The sequence below is a fragment of the Sceloporus occidentalis genome, unplaced genomic scaffold (assembly GCF_023333645.1).
Source record: "Sceloporus occidentalis isolate IW3139 unplaced genomic scaffold, rSceOcc1.0.p SCAF_4, whole genome shotgun sequence".
Taxonomy (NCBI): Eukaryota; Metazoa; Chordata; class Lepidosauria; order Squamata; family Phrynosomatidae; genus Sceloporus; species Sceloporus occidentalis.
The window spans coordinates 114,379,766-114,402,871 of NW_028316984.1; the positions used below are offsets into that span (position 1 = coordinate 114,379,766).

At 41.3% G+C, this 23,106-nt stretch overlaps 2 protein-coding genes across 5 annotated transcripts in view; one reads left to right on the forward strand and one right to left on the reverse strand.

The window, feature by feature from the left end:
• METTL15 (methyltransferase 15, mitochondrial 12S rRNA N4-cytidine) overlaps nt 1-7,801 on the reverse strand; it is a 115,540-nt gene extending 107,739 nt beyond the window's left edge. Inside the window, exons 1-2 of the mRNA XM_089521313.1 lie at nt 7,649-7,801; nt 4,386-4,714 (exon numbers count right to left, since the gene is read on the reverse strand). Coding sequence (XP_089377439.1) covers nt 4,386-4,694 — 309 coding nt within the window. The 5' untranslated portion in view covers nt 4,695-4,714; nt 7,649-7,801. The remainder of the gene's footprint in view (nt 1-4,385; nt 4,715-7,648) is intronic.
• Nucleotides 7,802-12,103: 4,302 nt separating this feature from the next.
• KIF18A (kinesin family member 18A) overlaps nt 12,104-23,106 on the forward strand; it is a 65,747-nt gene continuing 54,744 nt past the window's right edge. For 3 of the 4 annotated variants that reach the window (XR_016280933.1, XM_089521315.1, XM_089521317.1), the window contains exons 1-6: nt 12,104-12,180; nt 13,505-13,869; nt 14,495-14,652; nt 15,901-16,005; nt 21,775-21,885; nt 22,751-22,948. Coding sequence is in view for 3 of the 4 variants with exons in the window: in XM_089521315.1 (XP_089377441.1) it covers nt 13,542-13,869; nt 14,495-14,652; nt 15,901-16,005; nt 21,775-21,885; nt 22,751-22,948 (900 nt within the window). In the remaining variant the exon portion in view is untranslated. Of the gene's footprint in view, nt 12,181-13,350; nt 13,870-14,494; nt 14,653-15,900; nt 16,006-21,774; nt 21,886-22,750; nt 22,949-23,106 lie in introns of those variants that run through there. The other variant, XM_089521316.1, reaches the window with a different exon arrangement.

The window sequence follows — 23,106 nt, forward strand, 5'->3', positions numbered from 1 at the left end:
AGTTTACTTTCTGTAGCTCCATGGCATCCTGGGATTTGTTGTTTTACAAGGTCTTTAGCCTTGACTGCTAGTGCCTCACAAAACTACATATCCCAAGGCTCTGCAGGATGAAGCCATAGCAGTTAAAGTGGTATCAAACTGCATCATTTTTACAGTGTAGATGCACTCCCAAGTGTCAGCAGTACAATTCCAGGCCTTCTTGGATAAAATGGACCACATGAATCCATTCCAGTCTGAAATCAGGCCTGGTTGTGGATCAGAAACAACTCTGGTTACCTTAACAAATAACCTACACAAGGAACTGTACTGTGGAGTGTATCCCTGTTAGTTCTGCTGGACCTCTCAGCAGCTTTCAATAATATCACCCACGGCATATGTCTGGGATACTTTTCTGTTCTGGGGATTTGGGAGGTCTGTTCTACAATGGTTCCAGCTCTTCCTTGAAGGGCACACTATGGTGATCCCACTGGACATAATACACTTTTCAGCACTTATATGAAGACAAGGGGAGAGGCCACCAGGAGTTTGGGTCAGGTGTCATCGGTATGCTGATGACAGCCAACCCTATCTCTCTTTTACAAATAATGCCAATGAGAATGTAGAACTCTTGAATAATTGTCTACATGCAACGAAGCACTGGATATGCGTGAATAAATTGAGGCTCAATCCAAACATGAGGGAAGTTCTTTGGTCAGTAGATAAGATCACCTGGGGTTGGGATTACAAACTTGTTGTGGATAGAGTTACACTCCCTCTAAAATTTCATGTCTGCAGCTTTTGGGTACTCGTGGACTCAGTGCTGATCAAGAATGCTATCAGACTAGTGTTGTAATTTCTGAGATTATATAACACTAGCCTTACTAGAACTGCACTAGATTCTAATTTACTTCAGAGGTCAATTGAAACTGCTGGTTTTCACCTACTACCCCTAAATGGTTTTGGATCATTATATTTGAAAAAATGCCTCCCAACATATGAGTCTACTCCAAATTTAAGATCCTCAAGTGAGGCCCCACTACATGTGTTACCATCCAATGAAGCTAGATGGTGGGTACAGGTGACAGGGCTTTATCTGTAGCAGCAGTTCCACTATGGAACTCCATCATAAAGTAAATCAATCTGGCACCAAACCTTTGGAGTTTCCAGGGGGCAGGAAAGATTATGCAGTTTCCCTTAGCCCTCAGTCTTTAAATTTAGGGGTGACTGTCTCAGCTGTTTTGATTGTCTCTTTTTTTAAAAAAAATTAAAGTGGAGTTTAAATTTATTTTTAAATGTTTTAATTCATATATTTAATGCTTTAAATGTTTTTATCCATTTTACTTTGTTTCAGTGGTCTTGGTGGGTTGGAAGGCAATAAATAAATAAATAAACAAATAGTTCCTAAACTACTAGAAGGAGAAGGTATTTACATTTTTTCTTCCTCCTGGGGGAAAAGCGGCTCTGGGAATGGGAGAAATCTTTCACATAAGAAGCATCATTAAAGGATCCCTTAAACTGCCTCCTTCTGATAATCTGTGGAAGAATGTAGCCTTAGTATCACATGTAGTTTGGCCCATAGAGAAACTAGATTCTGTTAACATTCATGACGGGGATGAAATAAATAATGGTTAAGGGTCTTCAGTATAAGTATCTCATTGTACAGTCTTATTCATATTAAGACCAAAGTTGCCAGTCCTTTCTCAGCTCCAACACGCCTACACCTCATCAATTATTTTGCAGCCCTCCTACACTTATTTACTTCTCCCATTACTGTCTGTTATCGGGGGGGGGGGGGGGAGTCCTGCAGTCATTTAACTACAAGACCCTCCAAAGGAATGAAAATGAGCAAGAAGTACTAATGTAGGTATAATGTGTTTAGAATTATCTGGGCTCCGCCACCATGACATGGTTATAAAAAGATCACAATAAAATTTTCAACATCTATGGACTCACTAGTACAAAAACTGACAGACCAGAATACCCTAAAATAACAGTTAGTTAATATAGCAAGTTTTACAGGATATAAGTTTCTGTGGATTTATTGCAACTGGCTCTTTGCTGAAAAGAAAATGAACTTAAAAGGAGGTGACTCATTCATACAATGTGCTTCAGAGAATACTGTACAGAAAGGATGGGGGAGGATTCTAAAGAATGGATAGATACTTTACCTAGAAAAAACATTGTTTACAACCAGTGAAAGTTCTCCCACAGGTAGGTGCCAAGGATGGGGACAGAGCTAACATCTACTTCAAATAATGGCAATCTCACATCATCTGAACCATGTTTCTGAACCATACATCTTTGGCCAAAAAAGACAAAAAATCATAACCAAATGCCATTTTGGGATTGTACAGGGTCTGTCCATGTTTGGGGAACACTGTGTTGAATTGCATTAAAACAAATGAAGAGATGAATGGAATTTGAAAGTTTGAACCTACAAGTTCAGTCATTAACAAATCAATTCTACATTTTGAAAATTCGTTGCCCTTCCATAGTTAGGTCATTGCAGTGATCAACTGCAATAAGGTAAGTATGAAGTTTGGGATTTGACCACCACTGAGCTCTCACTTCTGATACTTCTGTGAGATATTCTTCCCTAGTATTTACAGCTGAGAAGCAACTCAAGAAATGTACTTTGGAAAATCCTGTACTATCCATCTCCAGAGGTAGCAAAATCAATCATCTCCCCATCTCAGTTAGCCTGTGATGCAGTGCTAGCACACAGGAACACAAAACAGGTAGTCTATCTGAGAGAGAGTAACAGAAGAAAGAGTGAGTTTGTGTCTTTTTAATTTAAGCAGCTTGGTGTTGAGGAAACTGAGAAATTCTGTTTGTTTTTTGCTGCTTTCAGTTTTCTGTTACTGGTATATGGATTCTGGTGAGAGAGGCTGCTGCAGCTCCTTGAGGTGACTCATGTAACTAGGATCAGGGTCTGTATTCAAAGATGGGTTGAATGAGGGTCAATCAGCTGAAACTGAAAGGAGCAAGAAAGGAGGACTTGTCTGTGACTGGTTCCCAAGTCTCAGACACTAGATTGCTACCTGTTCTAAATGAAGTTGCATGTCTTCAGAAAGAGCAAGTTCATCGTCTGGGGTTACAACTAGATTAATCTCTATGCCAGTCAAGTGGCTCAGAGTGCCTTTTATTATTCCCTAAATAAAAAAATTGGGAGACCAGGGTTCAAATCCCTACTCGGTCATGGAAACATGCTGGATGACCTAAGGCAAGTCACACTCTCTCAGCCACAGAGAAGGGCAATGGCAAACCTCTGAAGAAATCTTGCCAGGAAAAAATTATGGTAGGTTCAGCTTAAGTCAGAAATTAATTGAAGGTATACAACAACAATAACCAAAAAATGTAAATTTTCAAATAATAAAAGCAACATCACCTGAAAACTGAGATACCAGACAATTAAGAACCATCAAGAATAAGACAAACACAAATATTTTCAGCAATGAAAGAATTGGTGTTCAAATGAGTCTAGATGATACTAAACTATTGTGACCTTCTGCCAATTGGAGTCTCAAATTTTGCTTCATAAATGAATCTTTGTAAACGACAGCTTTTGTAGCCTGCAATAAACAAACAAACAAGCTTCATTTATATACCGCTTCATATCACCTAAGCAGTGTCAAAGCGGTTTAGTTTGCCCCCCAAAATCTGGGTACTCATTTTAGCGACCTCAGAAGGATGCAAGCCTGAGTCAAGCTTGAGCCCTTTTGCTGGTCTTGAACTCACAACCTTATGGTTTTGAGTGAGTGGCTGCAGTACAGGCATTTAACCATTGCGCCACCACGGCTCCTGGTGGGAACCATGCAGCCCTAGGTTATTCTATGGTAAGAAATGGTGGGAGCTGCAGTCCAACTATAGAAAGGTGATACAGTTGTATTATGGTATATAGATGAGCGAAAATGGAAACATATTTTTTCTAATCCCACAATTAAATGTCCATATTCCATATTGCTCAAGTAAAAAAATAAATGAATAAAATAAAAAATACTTCCATTAAACTCATCTCCACGTAGAAGGGCTTTTGCTGATGGTCATAGGTTACTAACTTTAACCAAATACATCATAAAATCTATCTGTCAGTGTATCATGGGGCAATGATAGTGGTAAAACATCATTCCTCTTTTCCAATACTGCAGCTAACTACACTGCACCCAGCTAAGCTCTTCCATGTGGTATGGGTTTATCATAATCTTCCATAGTTAATCTTATTATTAATCATGCAAAACCATGATTTCTGAAAGCAATCACAGGTCAATCCAGTATCACGGGAGCAACAAGAGGAAAAACAAACAAAAACAAAGCAGCTTTATTTCTCTGTATTTTTTCAAGACTAAAAAAATGACTTTTTAAAGGTATATACACATATAAACTCTGAAAATAAAAGTCCATCTTACCTGGCCATTCTGTGGTGCCAAAAAATTAACAACCTCCTTGACCATAACTGGTATATGCAGTTGTTGATTATCTTCATTGTCTACTCTATACAGGAAGTTTTCATTATCATGCAAAGGCAATGATTGTTTTTCAGTTTCACATTTACTGACTAATGAAGAGTGTATGTTTTTAACCCCTATATCTAAACAAATTGGACTAGATTTAATTAAACTGTGAAAAAGAAACTGATTCCAAATTTTGTATAAATATGGAAGCTGAAGCATGTTGTAGAGAATCTTGATTGAAGGATAAGGTAGAAATCTTGTCATCAGCTAAGAAGTAACCCAGCCTGGAGGGGAGCAAGAAAATAGAAATCAAAATTAAAGTTTTCCAAAATGGCTTGCATGAAAGAACTTTAAGAAAACAGTAACAACTGTTATTGTTGTTGTTGTTTTTAGAAACTGACAGGGAAGATTTAGCACCAGTAAATACTACATGATATTGACTAACATAGCCCACTGATTATGATATGATTATGCTATTGTATTTTGCTACTGTATTTTACTACAGTGGGCTCTTCTCATATGCAGACTTATCATCTGCGGACGGTAAGCCGGGGGGGGGGGGGGGCAGAGGAGAAAGGGGAGTAAGGGGTAGCAAGCCAGGAGGGAGAGGAGGAAGGCGCAGCATGAGGAAGAGGAGGAAAAAGGCGGCATGGCACGAGGAAGAATAGGAGGAAGGTGTGGCACGAGGTGGGGGGAGGAGGAAGAGGACGAGGTGAGGCAAATGAAGGAGGAGAAGGTACGCACAGCCCACAACACACTTAGAAGGCGAGGCGAGTCGGGTGCAGGAAGAGGAAGGCGTGGTGCAACGTGAGGTGGAAGGAGGAGGATGGGAAAGAAAGGGAAAAGAAAGAGGCGGTGGGGGTGAGAGGAGGAGGAGGAGGAGGAAGCAGCTCCTCCAAATTGCCATTGTCTTCAATGGTGGTGCGGCCATGTGGCCGTGCCATCACTGAAGTAAATAGAATTTGAGCATACGCGGATTTTGGCCCCCATGGGGAGGGGGTCCATATTTCCCTATGTATTCTTCATTAGTCCTCTTGCTTTCCAAAAGCTCCTGCATTTTCAACACAATGTCAATTCCTATGACATGAGAAGATGGATACCGAAGGTAGACACAGGTAGTCAGCAGTTGAGAGGGATGGAAGAAGTACTAATGAGAGACCTAAAGGCAAAGACGAAAATAAGGAAGTAGAGAGATTGAGAGATCAGAAAAGAAACCATGGACAGGTGAGCAACTAAGACTGAAAAAACTGCAACAGAAGCTGCTGGGTAACTAGCAGCTGTCAACCCCAACATCACGGCATGGAACCAATGATGGTCTGGATCTGGGTCACTTGGTGGGAGAAGGAAGGCTGTTTACTCAGTACTGATATTGAACTGAAACAATTATTGATTTAATTCAGCATTTTTAACCTATGAAGTGACCCTAATTCATTAGCTGCAGGAGTGACTGATTGCCAATGTGCCTTACCTCCCCAGCCACAGTTGAGAATGAGGTACGTTTCATTAACACCTAAGAAGTCTCAAACAACAATTTGGACTACATTAAATGCAAAGTGGAACAAATGAAAGAAAGAAAAGGGGGAGCTCTGTTCTGACTTTACAGCCATTTTGGCAGTCACTTGGTTGTTCTGCATCTCCTTATGTTGTTTTAAGTTTGGAAGCAGCTCTTTCACTGGTCCAAAACACACTACCGAAATAATCCAGTTTGAGATTGCTTTAACTGCCCTGGCTCAGTACTAGGGGATCCTGGGAATTGTAGTTTATTGTGGCGCAAGAGCTCTCTGGCAGAGAAGGCTAAATGCCTCACAAAACTACATTTCCTAGGATTGACCCAGATCAGTTAAAGTGGCCTCAAACTGGATTATTTCTGCAGTGTGGCGGGATACAAACCGCCGCTTTGCGGCGCTTCCCCGCCGCCGCCGTTTGCTCCGCACGGGAGCTGCAGCAGCCAAACTGCGCGGCTCCCGCACGGAGCAAAAAAGAAGCTCCATTTCGGAGCTTCTTCTTGTGGCGCACTGATGACGTCACGAAGCGCCGCTGGTGTATTCGCGACGTCATAGGTGCCGCGACACATCTGGACGCTATGCGTCCAGTACGTAAAGATGGCGGCGCCCATGTGGAAGGGGCGCCGCCATCTTGTACGTATAGGATACGTACTAGGGTTAGGGGGGTGCGGAAGCACCGCCCCTTCCTAACCCTAGTACGTATCCTATACGTACTATATGGCGGTTTGTATCCCGCCTGTGTTTTGGACCTTAGAGGCAGAGCCAGGGTGGTGTAGTGGTTTCAGTGCTGGACTGCGACTCTGGAGACCAGGGCTCAGCCATGGAAACCCAACAGGTGACCTTGGGCAGGTCACTCTCTCTCAGCCTCAGGAGAAGGCAAAGGCAAACTCCACTCTGAAAAAATGTTTCCAACAAAGTTTAAAACACACTCCAGAAACAATCCACTTTGAGACCACTTTTACTTTGGTCTAGTTTTAAAGTGGGAAATGTGTATGCATTTTGTATATTTTGTAGTGTATTTTTGTGTTGTAGCCTACCTCGATCATTTTGGGAGAGGTGGGATATAAAGGTCTGGAAACCATGCCCTATGAGGAAGGACTTAGGGAGCTGGGGATGATTAGTCTGGAGAAGAGAAGGTGAAGAGGTGATATGATAGCCCTGTTTAAATATTTGAAGAGATGTCATATTGAGGAGGGAGCAAGCTTGTTTTCTGCTGCTCCAGAGAACAGGACCCGGAACAATGGATGCAAGCTACAGGAAAAGAGCTTCCTCCTCAACATTGGGAAGCCCTTCCTCGGGGTTATTGCTGTTCGACAGAGGAACAGACTTCTTTGGAGAGTGGTGGCGTCTCCTTCTTTGGAGGGATGCTTTGATTGAGACTGACTGGGTGGCCCTCGAGGTCTCTTCCAACTCTATGATTCTGTGATTCTTACTGCTCTGGCGCAGTGGCACCAGAGCTCCTCTGACAGAGAAGGCTAAATGCCTCAGGAGCCTTCCCAGAATTCCCTAGCACTGAGCCAGGATAAACGTGGGTTATTATTTCTGCTGTGTGTTTTGCATCCAAGAACGCGCCATTAAGTCGGGGGAAGGCTTGAGGCCACCAGACCACAAGCATCAAGAGAAGGAACGTGCATTATTCACTGGGGGAGAGAAGGCGGGAAACCTGATCATCGCCGCCGCCGCCGCCATTTCCCTTGCAAACAGGATACTTACGGATCCAGAGGAGAGGAGAGCGAGGCTTCTGCCCCCAGTCCCGCCTACGTCACAAAAAGGGCGGCCAATAGGCGTCCTCCTTGCAACAAGGCCTCTGCCCCGCAGTCCCGCCTGCGTCACAAAGAGGGCGACCAATAGGCGTCCTCCCTGCATCCAGGCGCCGCCCCCTTCAGTTCCGCTTCGGAAGCTCAGTCCCAGGCGGGGTCTCCTTGGAAGCCCCGTACTAAACAGGCTCATATTAACTGACAGGCTAGATTACCGCCTTGCTAATCCACTGCTCCGGCTGCCTCCTCCTGTTGCATTCTGGGATTTGCAGTTTTCACGGAGGGGCGCTTAGAATCCTCAGCCAGAGAGCTCTTAGGCCTCAGTGACCTACAAACCCCAAAATGCAACGGGAGGCAGCCAGGGCAGTGAAAGTGGAATAGCGCAGCACTATTAAGAGAGGGCGCGCGCATCTCTTGGCTGGAGGCGCTTTCCTCAGTCTCTAGAAGGCGCTTGAGGGGAGGGGGAGGGGCGTCCGTTGGAATTCCTTCTTCTTCACAGGCATTTCTTGCTCTGTTTCACTTCAGTTCCGCCTTTCTCTCTTAAGGAAACAAAAGGGACCCCGCCCCCAAGGCGGCTCACATTATAAGAGGAGGAAACATTTATCAAAACGTCACAATAAAAAACGTTTAAAAACCAATTAAAACCCTCGAGTTAAAATAGTATAAAATTAACGCAAGACCATACAAAAGTTTAAAAACATAACTAAAGCGCACACACACCATATTTTTTAACAATGTTATTATAGTTATTTGTATCCCAGAAGGGGCTCAGAGCGGCTTCACAACATCAAAAACAGTACAATTAAAAACATACAAAAAGGACGTTAAAAAGGAATTAAATGAGTATGAAGAGCATTAGAAAGAGCGACTCCGTTCTTTGGTGACATGGAGCCTCACGCGACATTTGTCTTTGATGGCTGGCAGAGCTGAGGAGGATCCACTTTATTTATGTATGCATTTATTTACCAGCAAGAAGCAGTGGTTTGAGTGTTGGACCGAAGCTCCAGAGACCAGGGTTCAACGCTGACTTTGGCCATGCATGAAACCCTCTGGGAGACCTTGGGCAAGGAGTCACGCTCTCTCAGCCTCAGGGGAAGGCAAAGGCAAACCTTCCTTGACCAAATCTTGCCAAGAAAAGGGTCGCCATAAATCTGAACGATGTGAAGACAAGCAACAACAAAACAGAGCCATTCCCCAGCCCCTTGACTTTGGATCTGAAGAAGAAAAGAGGCATTCCCAAGACAGGACTATGCAAATCCTCCAGGAATGCTGTATTTTCCTCCTGATTTACTCAGATTCCCTCACTTTTCCTTCCCTCCTCTTCCTTCTTTTTACTCTAGTTTTGTCTCTCAATATTAAAGTTGAAAACAAGAAAATAAAATAATACACCGCTAGGAGAAGACCATTTGGTTTGCAGGACACCCATAACATTGCAATAGAGGAGGGAAAAGGCTGGCCAAAGATCCTCCTTTTCCAGGACGGGTCCTCCATTCCAACTTTTTGCCCAGGAGGAATTCCATCATTCATGCCCTCCATTTGGAGCAGGGCTAAGAAGCATGAACTGATTTATTGGGAGCATGAACGCAAAGCATGAGTTTCTATTTCTAGGAGCGTTTTGAGCTTTTACTTGGTCATGTCCTCCATTTTGCGGTGCCTTCTCTTCCCTTGGAGTGACCCAGTGGGTTTCATTGTCAAACTGGGACTTGAACTCTGGTTTCCAGAGTCGAAGTCCAGCACTCAAACCATTATGCAACACTGCCTTTTTCAAAAAAATAAAGGTGGTACAGACCCCTTCTGATCAAATTTTGCCAAGAGCAAGGTTCACCTTAGCTTCTACATAGAGAATGATAGAATTATATTCTATGATTCTATGATAGAGTTCAAGATACACAGTAAACATAACTACTTAAAATTGGGCAGCATTTCAAAGACACAACCCGTGTTAGTCTGGAAAATCACTATGCAAAGGGATCTTGCAGCACCGTTGAGACTGAGGACCAAAGCACACTGCAGAAACAATCCAGTTTGAGACCGCTTTGACTGGCCAGGCTCAGTGCTAGGGAATCCTGGGAACTGTCGTTTTGTGAGCCATTTAGCCATCTGTCAGAGATCCCTGGTGCCACAATAAACTACAGCTCCCAGCATTCCCTAGCATTGAGCCAGGGCAGTTCAAGCGGTCTCAAACTGGATTATTTCTGCAGTGTGTTTTGGACCTTATAACAAAAAGAAAGAAAGAAAGAAAGAAAAGTGGTAGAAAGGCTCATGTCTGGGAAAGGTCATGCCACCAGCTTCTTTCTCTCAGTCTCAAAGGGGGACCAGCAGTCCTCCTTTTCCAGGAGGTGTCCTCCATTTCCACCTTCAGTCCAGGAGGAATTCCCAAAAGAAGCATGGGTTTATATTTATATGTGTGCGTTTTTCAGCTTTGGGATGGGTGATATCCTCCCTTTTTTCTGGAATGTCCTCTATTCTCTGCGGTGAGGGGCTCTGGTTACAAGGCAAGGTCCCTGGGATGGTGATGGAGGGGAGCTTTCTCCCAGGTAAAACCAGAGGGCTGTCTTTGGGAAGTGCCTCCTCCTCCTCTTCCTCTGTTGGAAATACTGCAGCTGGCATTGCCAGTCGCCCACGTTTGCAAGTGGAAACTGACGTCAGGATGTGCTGAATGAGAAACAGGAGGGACTCCGGAGCCAGGGAAGGCTGAGCCCAAGGGGGTGAATGACAGCAAGGCAATGGGGATGATGCTGCTGCTGCTGCTACTGCTGCTGCTGCCGGGGATCCTGCACTTGGGCCCCATCCGCACTGCAGGCATATTGTTATAATTATAATAAACCCCACCAACTATACACACGGATCTTGTAGCACCTCTGAGGCTAACTGAAAGAAAGAAATTGGCAGCATGAGCTTTCCTAGGCTTCAGTCTATTTCCTCAGATGCATTTAGTGGAAGCCAGGCACAGATATAGATATATATATGCCATTGCTATGTGAAGATGTCAGTTCAAATTACAAGTGCTTTGTGTATGGGAATGAGGTTGCAGGTCCAGTTTTAACGACGGTCGTTAGTGAACAAAGACAAAGGAAACTGATCTCTCAAATGTTTTTAAATAACAATGTTGGTTATTTTAAAAAAATAATAATAATATCTTTGTGCCTATAGCAAAGTTTGTGTACTTTGAACCACCAGCATAAAGCAAAGGCATCACTGGTCCACAACGCACTGCAGAACTAATCAATTTTGGGACTGCTTTAACTTTCCAGGCTCATGCTAGGGGACACTGGGAATTGTAGTTTACTGTGGCACCAGAGCTCTCTCTGACAGAGAAGGCTAAATGGCTCACAAAACTACAGTTCCCAGGATTCCCTAGCACTGAGCCTGGGCAATTAAAAGCGGTCTCAAACTGGATTGTTTCTGCAGTGTATTTTGGGCCACTATCCCCATGTGGGCAATTTTGGAGTATTTCAGCTATAATCCCTCGCAAGGTAGTGTTGACAACTGGACGATAGTCATAATGTAAAAGTATCTCAGCCACCCAGTTTGGGATTTTGGAACATTTTTCTTTTCCCTCCCCATCCGGTTTGAGTTAGTGGTTTGAGTCTGGGAGACCAGGGTTCAAATCCCTCCTCGTCCTTGATGGAAACCCAGTGGGCGAGTCACACTCTCTCAGCCTCAGAGGATGGCCGTGGCAAACCTCCTCTGAACAAAATGTGTCAACAAAACCCTATGATAGGAAACGACTTGAAAGCACACAACAGCAACAACAAATACACCTTTTACACATAGCCTGAAGAATATATATATATATATATATATATATATATATTATTAATACTTGTGTGCATGAAGGAAAGATTGCGCACCAGAAAGTAAAAGGTGTCACTGTCACAGCAGCCACCCATGTGGGCAATTTGGGAATATTGGGGAATATTTGAATCCCGTTGGTGAAAGGTGAAAGGCAGGATATAAATCCTTGAAATAAAATAATAATAATAATAATAATAATAATAATAATAATAATGGGGAATTCCGGATAAAGGCAATAATATAATAAGTTAATATTTATATAATCATATAGAATAATAATAACAATAATAATAATAATACATGTGTTTCCCACCACAGTCGCCCTCCTTCCCTCCCTGCCTCCTTCCTTCCCTTCCTCCTCTTCTCCATTCATTCATCCATTTATTCATTCATTCATCAGCTGCCAACTGGAGCCCAGCTCTACTATTTCCCCGCCTACAGAGGCGATGGAGGAGGTGCCTCGCTTTCCCTTGGCTCAATGCGGCGACTGAGAGACGGGTCCCCGCTTAGGCCAAAAGGCATCCCCACCAACCCAACCGCCGCCGCAGCCGTATTAGCGTCTGGGAGACGTTTGTGACGTCATCCAGGCCCTAGCCAATCAGAAGGCGAGGAACCCCAAGCCGCTCAGGTTTGAATTTGGTGGCTGGGGAAACCGGGCGCTGAGTGAGGAAAACAAGAGGGTCCGAGGCGGTGAGTGGAGCGGGAGAGGGAGGCCCCTGAGCCCCGCCATAAACACTGCATGCCTTCCCCCCCCGCAGCCTGTTTCCTTCTGCAACACAATAAGGCTGCTTTAATACTGTACACGTTTAATTCTGCTCTAATGCTTTCTCTTGTTTGTTTTTAATTGTAAGCCGCTTTCAGTTCCAGCTTTTGTGGGAAAGTGAGGTGGATATAAATATAATAATAATAATAATAACTACAACATGAACAACAAGAATAAAAGATTGCCTTTGCAACCCCTTGCCATGGTGGGGTTAATGGGGATGATGATGAAGGGTCTGTGAAGGCGTCTTTGGGTGTTTCTTCTATTAACCAGCCTTTTATTTTATACAAAATCAAAGTGTGTTTGTTTTTCTGCAGGAGTTTTCATGGTATTCATCCACTCTGAAAGGGGGGAGTCTTGGGCTGCATCTGCCCTGCAAAGTAATCCAGTTTGACACCGCTTTACCTGCCATAGTTCAGTGCTGTGGAATCCTGGGAGCTGTAGTTTATTGTGGCATCAGAGCTCTCCAGCAGAGAAGGCTAAATGTCTCACAAAACTATAGTTGCCAGGACTCCATAGCACTGAGACATGGAAGTTCAACTAAAGGAATGACAAACTGGATTGTTTCTGCAGTGTGGATGTAGCCTTCATTTTACCTAAAGATCACTAGCCCCCGTTAGTCTCTTTTTATTCTTAATGGAAGGAAATAACAAGACTAGCTGCTTTTCTGAACTGAGCATCTGCATATATGCCTTCAAGTGGCCTGTTAACTTGTGGTGGTGGTGGTGGTGGTTGTTGTGTGCCTCCAACTTGTTTCCTATTTATGATGACCCTAAGGCAAAGCTATCATGGGGTTTTCTTGCCAAGCATAGACATTAATTTAATGGGTTCATAGAACTTGGTTTTCATGGGACTCTGCATTTGGCAGAAGTCTCTCTTTCTTTCAATCCCTTAAATTGTTGTTTTAAAAATTTTGGCCAGTAACTTTATATCTTGGGCCAATCACAAAGTCAGCTCTTGCCATAAATGTGTTTGCTTGTTTTAGCCCCATCGTCCGATGCATGTTGTCCTTCCTGCAGTGGAGGGAATTAAATGAATATAGCAAGAATTACTCTGACCCTTAAAAAAATTAGCCAGCATATTTGCCTAATGACAGTTTCATTTGCCAAGTTACAATTTGGTCCTTGAACTGATGCTATCCTGTTAGCACATTTGCCAAAGCTGAACCCTGACTGCCAAAATGAAAATCATCACATTGGACTCCAGTCTTTGTCGTTGTTGATTAAGCCATTCTAATTTCCCCCCAATTAGAAGAAGCTGGATTTACCTTACATGAGAAGTGTTCATAATGTCTACTACCGTTCAAGAAGATGTCTGCAGTCATGTGAAGGTAGTGGTCCGTGTTCGTCCAGAGAGTCAGAAGGAGAGAGATGGCAACTTTGTCAAAGTGCTCCAGGTTGTCGATAAGCATATTTTGGTCTTTGATCCCAAAGTGGAGGAAGTCAGTTTTTTTCATGGAAAGAAACAACCGTACCGTGATTTGAACAAAAGACAAAATAAGGATCTGAAATTTATGTTTGATGCTGTCTTTGGGGAAGATTCTTCACAGCTGGAAGTCTTCAAAGAAACTACCAAAACAGTACTGGACGGCTTTTTAAATGGCTATAATTGCACAGGTAACTTTCCTCTGTGTTTGTGTCTTCATTGTTGATAATAATGAACTGTGTTAGTGACCATGAGGCATTTGAAGAAAAATCCTATAGAAAAAAGTCCTAAAATGTCTATGTATCCCAAATTGTTGCAGAGTAAGCTGTGCTTCGAGGATTTTGTTTTGGTCTCTCTTGCTTTACATATACTAGCTTCCTTATCTTACAAAATAAAAGCTGAGGGTTGCTTTTTTTTTACTAATTTGCAGAGAGACAGGTCTTAGTGAAAATCATAAAGACCAATCTATTTTTTCTCACCATTCCTTTTTGGCAGTTCTAACTTTTAGTTATTATTTCCAACCTGTACTCTATGGCAGCTTTGCCAGATTGAACACTGGAGATGGCCCTGTGCAACAAGCAATACCTGCTGAAATTCTTAAGTATGCAGGAACTTTTCCCAGTTTTCATTCTGGCAACCCTACTTCTGAGAAGTCTGAGTGTTAGCCAGGTTGGGCAGAAAGATCGTTCAAGAAGAACACCTGTACACTTTAAAATAAATCAGTTCAACGTTCCCAAGTAGCCAAATTTACCTGTTACAAATGCTGGATTTTTTGATCAACTCATCCCTTCCTTCCCCCACCACCTCACTATGTAGTGCTTGCATATGGTGCAACAGGAGCCGGAAAGACTCACACGATGCTGGGCTCCCCTGAGAATCCTGGAGTGATGTACCTGACCATGATGGAACTTTACAATTCAATTGAGCAAATGAAGGAGGAAAAGCACTGTGCTATTGCAGTATCCTACCTTGAGGTATGTTACTAGAAGAATTTTGCATGATAGGTTATGTTTGCAACACAGAAAAAAAAATGATAAAATAGGCCCTCACCAACTTTGTTAGAAGCTAAGGAAACACTAGCTGCCTTTCAGGAATGAAAGGTATGCAACATGCTCCCCCAACCAGCCTCAAAGGAGATTCATTCCAAAGATGCATTACTATCCTGCCAAAAATAAGTGCTTTAATCATGTGGGAGGGGCAGCCATGTTGGTCTTTCTCAACCAACTGACAACTTCCCTTGCATCCAGAAGCAGCTCTACTTCTCTGGGCAAGTATGGAAGGCAAGAAGATATCCCAGAAAGCTCTTTGGCCAGGAGAATCTTTGGCATTGCCATCCAAATAAATAACTTTTCTAAAGTGATACACCACTACCCTAAATCTGCTCAAACTGGCCAATACTACTTTAAAAGGAAAACTAGCATAATATACTATGTTTTATAAAAGTTTTCAATGTTACACAAAGCCAACTTGACCTTCCAGAAAGCAGACAGTTGTTCAGTGCTATTGTAGCATTTGAACATATAGTTGAAAAGGACTTTAACTATTTCTGATGGCAGGAATGGAAAGACCAACAGGAAAATACTAAATTGATTTATTGTCTTCTTTCTTTTAAAAACATGCTTAATCCAAATGCCATGCAAACCATGTATTTAAGTGTTCAGCAAACAAAATAGACTATAATGCATAAGGTATGGTTCCATGCATGCATGTTCTATATTGTGGAGAAAAGCAGGATGTAAATCCAGTAAATAAATTGGGATTGGGTGCATTTATTGGATATAAATCCAACAAATAAATACTGAGCAATAAGTCCTATTGACTTCATTGGGATATACTGTTAAGTAGCTGTTCATAGCCTTGCCTGGGTAACTTATTGAACTCAGTGGGACATATTTTCATGGGTTGGAACATGGCTACATTGCCCAATTAAATTTCTAGGATTTCTTCCATACACTTTTCTGTTTCATGTCAAATCATGAAATCTCTTCCTTAACTCCTATGTTGAAAAGGTTATTTGGACAAAAAAGTAGGATACTAAACTGAAGGCTGAAGGGAAAATATAATAGGTGTCTGAACGCTATGTGAGAGTTTTGTGTGTGCATATTCATTATCAATCTAAATTGAAATTGGATTAGCAAAACTAGATACTTTATGGATAACTGACATGTTTGTGAATATCTAGAAATGTGCTTTGATAAATCCCCCCCTTTCTTATTTCCAAGGTCTACAATGAGCAGATACATGATTTACTTGTAAATTCAGGAGCATTGGCAGTTCGAGAAGATCCTCAGAAAGGTGTCGTGGTTCAGGGATTAACTTTGCATCAGGTATACAAAGTACTTTATCACCATCCATATTATTTGTGAACTGAAAATTTGCCTGTGTCCATAGTCCTCCTACAACCAACATCTCATGATAGCTGACAAAAAGCAGCAAAAACAATTTTAGCCTTCAGCCTTAATTTGGTAGACTGGGCTGTATTGAAGGCTCTTCCAGACAGACCTTGTATCCACTTAGTTACAAGTAAGTCCCATTCAACTCTGTGTGAATTACTTCTGAGTAGACGGAAACAGAACTTTGCTGGGTAGATTCTGGTTGAATCTGTCGTGTGCCTTTTTACATGAACACCAAGATCCATCAAATCCTACCCTAAATTACATTAAAGAGCTTGTGGCCTCTAAGCACTTTCCCAACCTAAGAATTTATTTTCAGTATTAGAATCAAGCTGAGCTCACAACCCATTTATTGAAAAGTTGTTACCTTAAGCCACACAACTCTTGGGACTTCAATGCTCAGCAGCCCTAGCCAGCACAGCCAGTAGTGCAAAACATTCAGAGATGCAGTTTAACGGCATCTGGAGGCCACATAACTGCAATAGCAAGTACATTTCTATACTGCTTATCAGTGCACTTAAGCACTCCCTAAGTGGTTTACAAAGTGTAAGCTAATTGTCCCCAACAATCTGGGTACTCATTTTAGCAACGTTGGAAGGATGCAAGCCTGAGTCGAGCTTAAGCCCTTTTGCTGGTATTGAACTCGTAGCCTTACGGTTTGTAAGTGAGTGGCTGCAGTACAGGCATTTAACCACTGTGCCACCAGGCTTCTGCAACTTTTTTCATTTAACAGACTGATTTAGGTAGGAAAATGAAGTTATTCCTACTGTAAACACCTTGGACTCAGTCTTATGGTTAAACCTTCAACCCAACCCAGATGTACAGGACTGCAGAGTAGGAAACTATGACAAAAACTTGAATAATAAATAGTAAGTGGCATGAAAGAGAAGGTAGGATAGAAAAGATGCTTTGAAAATGCAGTGGAGGAAAGATTCAACAGAGTGCCTTTAGATAAAATTTAAAACCAAACTAATTTTCTTGTCACTTGATTGTTCTTAGTTTTTGGGATGTCTTTATTGAGCATATTTAAAATTTGCATCATTTGAATTTGGCATCCTTTTGCATTATGTAAGATATTTCAAACAGGACCTTACTGTTTTGCTCTCATATAGTATATGAAAAAATAGGGCCTTGTAACAATCTCAGCAAACTTTATTGTCAACTCCTCTGTTGCTGCTTTTTCATGTGTTGAGAGAAGGTCAGGTGGAGTTCTTGAGAGGCTTGTTCTTATTCCAAAGTTTGCTGTAAATCTCAAAGTTATGGTTGCGGTGGGGGTTGACAGTGTGAGTCTTGCAGGGATGGTTTTCGTTTTTAACTTTTCACTGAGTCTTGGTTTCCTACAAAACTAATGTTTTGATTACTCTTGGACCTGTTGCAACTGTGCTTCAGGTCTCTTTGAATGATATTGACCTTGAGAAGTGGCCACTAGAAGGAAATCATGCAACTGGGGAACTGAGTTTTTTCTGGCCATATTAAACAAAATATCACTATATTGTTACTATGAGGCTTACTCCAGTCAAATACAAGCCTCTCTGCAGCTTTCCTTTAAAAAACCAGCCCAATTTTCTATGGTATGAATTTTGGGTATTTTGAAATATTCTCAAACATGATTCCTTATATTTTAACCATGAAATCAATCTAAATCATGAATCTTTGGAGAACTCAATTTTAATGATTTGACTCTAAATTATTAGTGAGGAAGAGTCTATTTAGTCATTTTTAGTAGACGTATATTGTGTTATTGTGTATCTTCAAGTCATTTACAACTTAAGGTGAATCTAAAGCAAACCTATTACATGGTTTTCTGGGACTATATGACTCACCCAAGGTCACGTGCGTATCTATGCTTTTTCAATGTGCTAGGATAGCTGGTAAAGCGGGCTAATCTGTTTCCACTTTTCTTTCTGTTTTATTTTCTCACACTTGCTCAGTAAGTGATTCTGGGGGAAGCTGTTTATCTTCTCTGTTTGTTCATAAGTACATATAGCTACAGTAGGGAGTTTATCACACAGGGCACTTACCGCTGCCCAAACATTGCTGAAGTGTTACCCAAATGTTTCAGAAGCACCGGAGGTAGGATTATCTATCGTGCTTCTGAAACGTCATAGAGGCTTCCCGCTTTCCTTCCGTCGTGGAAGCGTTCATGGGGAAACCTCGGAAAAGCCATTTTTATTAATGGGATCTATCTATTAAAAAGTTAAGAAATAAAAACATACATAGAGCTCATGTATTTGCTATATTCACATTCCCTTGGAAACTGCTTGTCCCTTTTCTTTGCATGCCTAAACTATATTTCTGAATGCTCAAGAGAAGTTTTATGTTACTGCAATGCTAGAAATTAGAGGGCTGAAGAAAAATGTAATTGAGAAGCAGAATCTTTATTGGGGGGACAATGTCTTTGTTGTGTCTTCAGTAGTTATACCTATAGCACATTTTTTCCTGTATGAAAGTTTTTTTTTCTGGAATGGGGGGGGGGGCACAGATGTGTGCCGTTCAAAGTTCACAATCTGTTCAGTATGGCTCATGCTGTTTGGAAGCTCTGTCCCTTCCACAGCAAAAGATCCTGTAGGAGAAGAGCAACTTTGCCATTAGTGGAAAAGTTCTTCCTCAGACCCTAATAAATCTGTTCTTGAGTCACCACTCAGACTCACTTAGGCCCCATACAGACAGGCCAAAATAAAGCTGCTTCAGGTCATTTTGGAGGTATGATGTTTAAATGATGCATGCGTCCTAAGAGTCTGGAAGCCGTGCCAAAGCCACAATCCAGTCCTAAAGACTAGAGCGCAGTTTTAGTGCAGCTTCCGGATGCTTAGTACGCATTCATCATTTAAACAGCATACCTCCAAAGTGACCCAAAGCAGCTTTAATTTGGCCTGTCTGTATGGGGCCATTGTTTTAAGAGCATTCAGATCCTTTAAAAACGGGTAGACCCATGTGGCCTTTAAGATGGTTTTCACCTGCAACTCCCGTCTGTCTTAGTATGAAGACCGATTATAGAAGCTGCAGTTCAAAAGCACTTGATGGGCCACAGTTGTCTACCTCACTACATAACCTTATGGCATCATGGACTGAGGGAAGGATTAGTTGTAAGAGCAATATTGCATAAAGTGCATCTCCCCCACTTGTTAGGGGATAAAGTACAATTTCTTTTTCCATTGTTTTAACTTGCTTTCTGTTTTGCTTTAATAATAATAATAATAATAATAATAATAATAATAATAATAATAATAATTGTTTCTTACCTGCTCCTTCTCATGGATCAAAGTGAGGAACAACATCAGACCAACAAATATACAACATCAGTTAAAAACACACATTAATTAAAAAAGACACATATATTAAAACAATCCACATTTTAAATTAATCACTTAAAATTTGCAATTTAAAAATCATCTGAATAGGCCTGCCAGAAGAGATTGGTCTTTTGCTGTTTTAAATTCGGACAGCATATTCAGCTGTCAAATCTCTTCCAGTAGGTCATTCCATAATCTAGGGATAGCTGAAGAAAAATCCTCTATCTGACAATTGCCAACCTAGTCCTGGCTGATTGGAGTAAAAGTTTCGCCAGAGAACCTGAGTGTATGGGGCAGATTATATGTAAGGAGGCAATCCCATAGGTAACCTGGACGCAAACTATGTAGGGTTTTAGTGAAATAACCAACACTTAGTACCTTGCCTGGAAATTAATTGGCAGCCAGTGGAGTTATTTTAATATTTGTTTAATATGATCACCCCTGGCTAACCAATCTGGTTTTTCACTGGACACCCAACATCCTAAGCCTGGCTACTAGTTTCAACTGAGTAAGGATTTACATAATTAATTAATTGTAATTGCAGGATCTACATAACTGGCATTTCCATAAATGTTGATTATGTGAGTCTACTCTAGTTAGAATAAATAATAATAATAAATTATTTATTTATAGCCCGCCCAATCACTAGGAATCTGGGCGGGTTACAACAGTAAAAATACATTGTACAATAAAATACTAAATACTCCCCAATATTAAAACTAGAATTAAACAATCAGGGTTTAAAAACAATAAAATGCAATACAGCATTAGGTTAAAATTAAAAACAGTTTGGTGGGCGGAGAGACATACGTCAGAAAACTGAGATCATATTCATAAACATACACAAGGAAGGAAGCTAGAGTTAGCTAGGTTGGGAAGGCCTGGTTGGGAAGAACTAGCAATTGGAGATAGGCCTCATATTTGTATGCCTAGGTGGAGAATTCTAAGATCATGCAGAAACCCCTCTTACGTCAGTGGGTAGTTCCTCTACACTATTTTATTGGTAGTAAACTTGGTGGTCCCACTATTGTTGGGCTTGGTGTAGCGAAAAAGTAAGAGGTGTTCAGAAGAAAGTATAAGCACATCAAGATCCAGAAGTCAGTCTGATATGGCAAGGACCCTTCTTGGGAGAGGAAAACATGTAGTGGAAGCTGGAAACAGCAAGGGCTGTGGAATATGCCAAACCTTCAACTCTGACACCAGCTCTTCTATTTTTCTACTGTCTGACTCCTACACTTTCTTGAATAGCAAATTAATCATAACCAATTTACTGTAGTAAAATGGTAGCACAAGACATTTCCTCACCACCACATGAAACATTAGGTCACTTAGAACATAAAATATATTTATTTTATTGAAATTTTTGAACTATACTCCTATGAAAGTAAATATGCAACAAACTAGGCATTTACTATTACAAGTTTTTGTTTTGAAACATGAGTTGAAGTTAGTACATTTCTATTGACATCAACTCCACTCCACAACCCTGGAAACAACTGGGGCATCAGGTTGCCTGAGCAAGGTGGGAGGGATGAGGTGGTGCAGAATAAAATAGAAATTCTGAAAGAAGGATATAGAAGCTTCAAGCAGTTGCAAAGAATGAAGCTTAAATAGAGAATTGATATGACTAGTGGAAGAACCAGGGTGGTTTTAGTTTTACTCCAACATTGGCTCATCCCAAAGAACTATTGCACAATTATGTTTGCCTCCATGCTTTTTCGCTGGTATTTTCAGCTGCTGGATAATTTTCACTTCAGATCTGTGAAATAAGGAAGACTTTCTGAGGAGGTTGGACATGGCACCTACTGTTGAAGCTAGCCTTCAACCTTCAGAAATGATTGTATAGATTTTTTTCCCCACTGCTAAAATCTTATCATAACTGGATCGATTCCTCATACGTATACATAAATAATCTTTTTCTGTAAATACTGAGCATTAATTAATGCACTTCTCTTTTTTTTCTTGTTTCCTTACAATTAATTTTCAGCACTATTTCCACTGGTATTATCACCTATTTGTTTCCTTACAATTAATTTTCAGCACTATTTCCACTGGTATTATCACCTATTTCAAGAACCTAGGTAGCATCATCTGAATGAGATGGTGATTTTGGAATAAATAAAAACAATGCCTTTTTTGCAGAAGCTTCTTTTGCCAACATTATGCAAGTTCATCTTGAACATAATCTTTGGGCAGGTGCTGAAACTTGCATGCATCAGCAGAAGCTGGTTTTGATAAAAGGTATCGTCTTACTTGCTCTGCGTCTCTCATTCTCGAGGTCCATGTTGGCAACAAAAGCCTAATTGACGATGTTCACTTTATTGCTGGATTTTGTGACAATGAAATTCCCTGATTAAAATCTAGGAAAGATTTATTAATTTCATCTGGCTCTTTTCTCAATCTTTTGTAGCCCAAATCTGCAGCGGAGATCTTGCAAATGTTGGATTATGGAAACAAAAACAGAACACAACATCCCACTGATGTGAATGCCTCCTCATCTCGGTCCCATGCTGTCTTTCAGGTAAGGTGATCAGGCAGATAAGGTGTCTGAGGATCTTAGATAACCTTTGAAGCTTTGTTTAAGAGAGAGCTAGAGAGAACACCCTCAGATTATGGCACGCCATGCCATAATAGCTTTTGTCTTGGAAAGAGAGATTCAGCTCACAGTCTTGTCTGTTTTAAATCCTTTCTGCTAAATAGCATTCAGGAGTGACACTCTTTTGGTCTATGTTGTTTTTAAGCTGAGGTGTCTTTGAGCTTGTGAAAAATACGTTTACTTTTTTCATGCTCACGTATGTTTAGCATTGTAGTCATTCCTATTAAAGTAGCTGGCTTTCTGTATGGGGGACCTAATCTTGTTGAGTTGTGAAAGTTATGCCCATCTAAATGTGTTTAGGACTCCAACTAGACACAATAATCCTGTGCTTACTTATGAGAACATTGATCCCAGTGAACTCAGAGGAGCTTGCTTCTGGGTAGACATGGACAAGATTGCATGAAAATTTTTATTAAAATACAAAGGTGTCTTGTGCTGTCCAGTTGGTGGTTTTATTGTGCATTGAACTGCATTATTAATTTGCCACTTTAGAAATGGTTAGGGTCAAACATTTAACAGGAAGATGAAATTTTGTTCAAAAATTCCATTCAGAAATTCCTTTCAGCATATCAGCAGTATAATTAATTTGCATTTAATTCTCTCTTCCACTTTGTGCATGCTTGCACAAAAAAATTACATTATGAAAGGCTTGTGCTGGTCTATGTCCCTTATCTAGTAACTGGTAAGATTTGCTGCAAAATATGTAGTGTACAGGGCAGTGTCTGTCCTACTTCCCCGCCCCGATCCTTTCTTCATTTGCTTCTTCCTTGATTTCGTTGTCTGTTCATAGATTTATCTGAGGCAACAGGATAAGACAGCGAGTATTAATCAAAATGTTCGTATTGCCAAAATGTGTCTCATTGACCTGGCAGGATCTGAACGTGCCAGTGCCACAAAGGCCAAAGGAGCTCGCTTCAGAGAGGGGGCAAATATTAATCGCTCATTGCTAGCTCTTGGCAATGTCATTAATGCTCTTGCAGATCCAAAGGTAGGTACTATTTCCATTCCTGTCCCACAGCACTTTTTGTTTGGCTTCAGAGAGCCCGAATAGACAGGCCAAAATGAAGCTGCTTTGGGTCACTTTGGAGGTATGCTGTTTAAACGACACAAGTATCTTAAGAGTCCAGAAGCTGCGCCAAAGCTGCA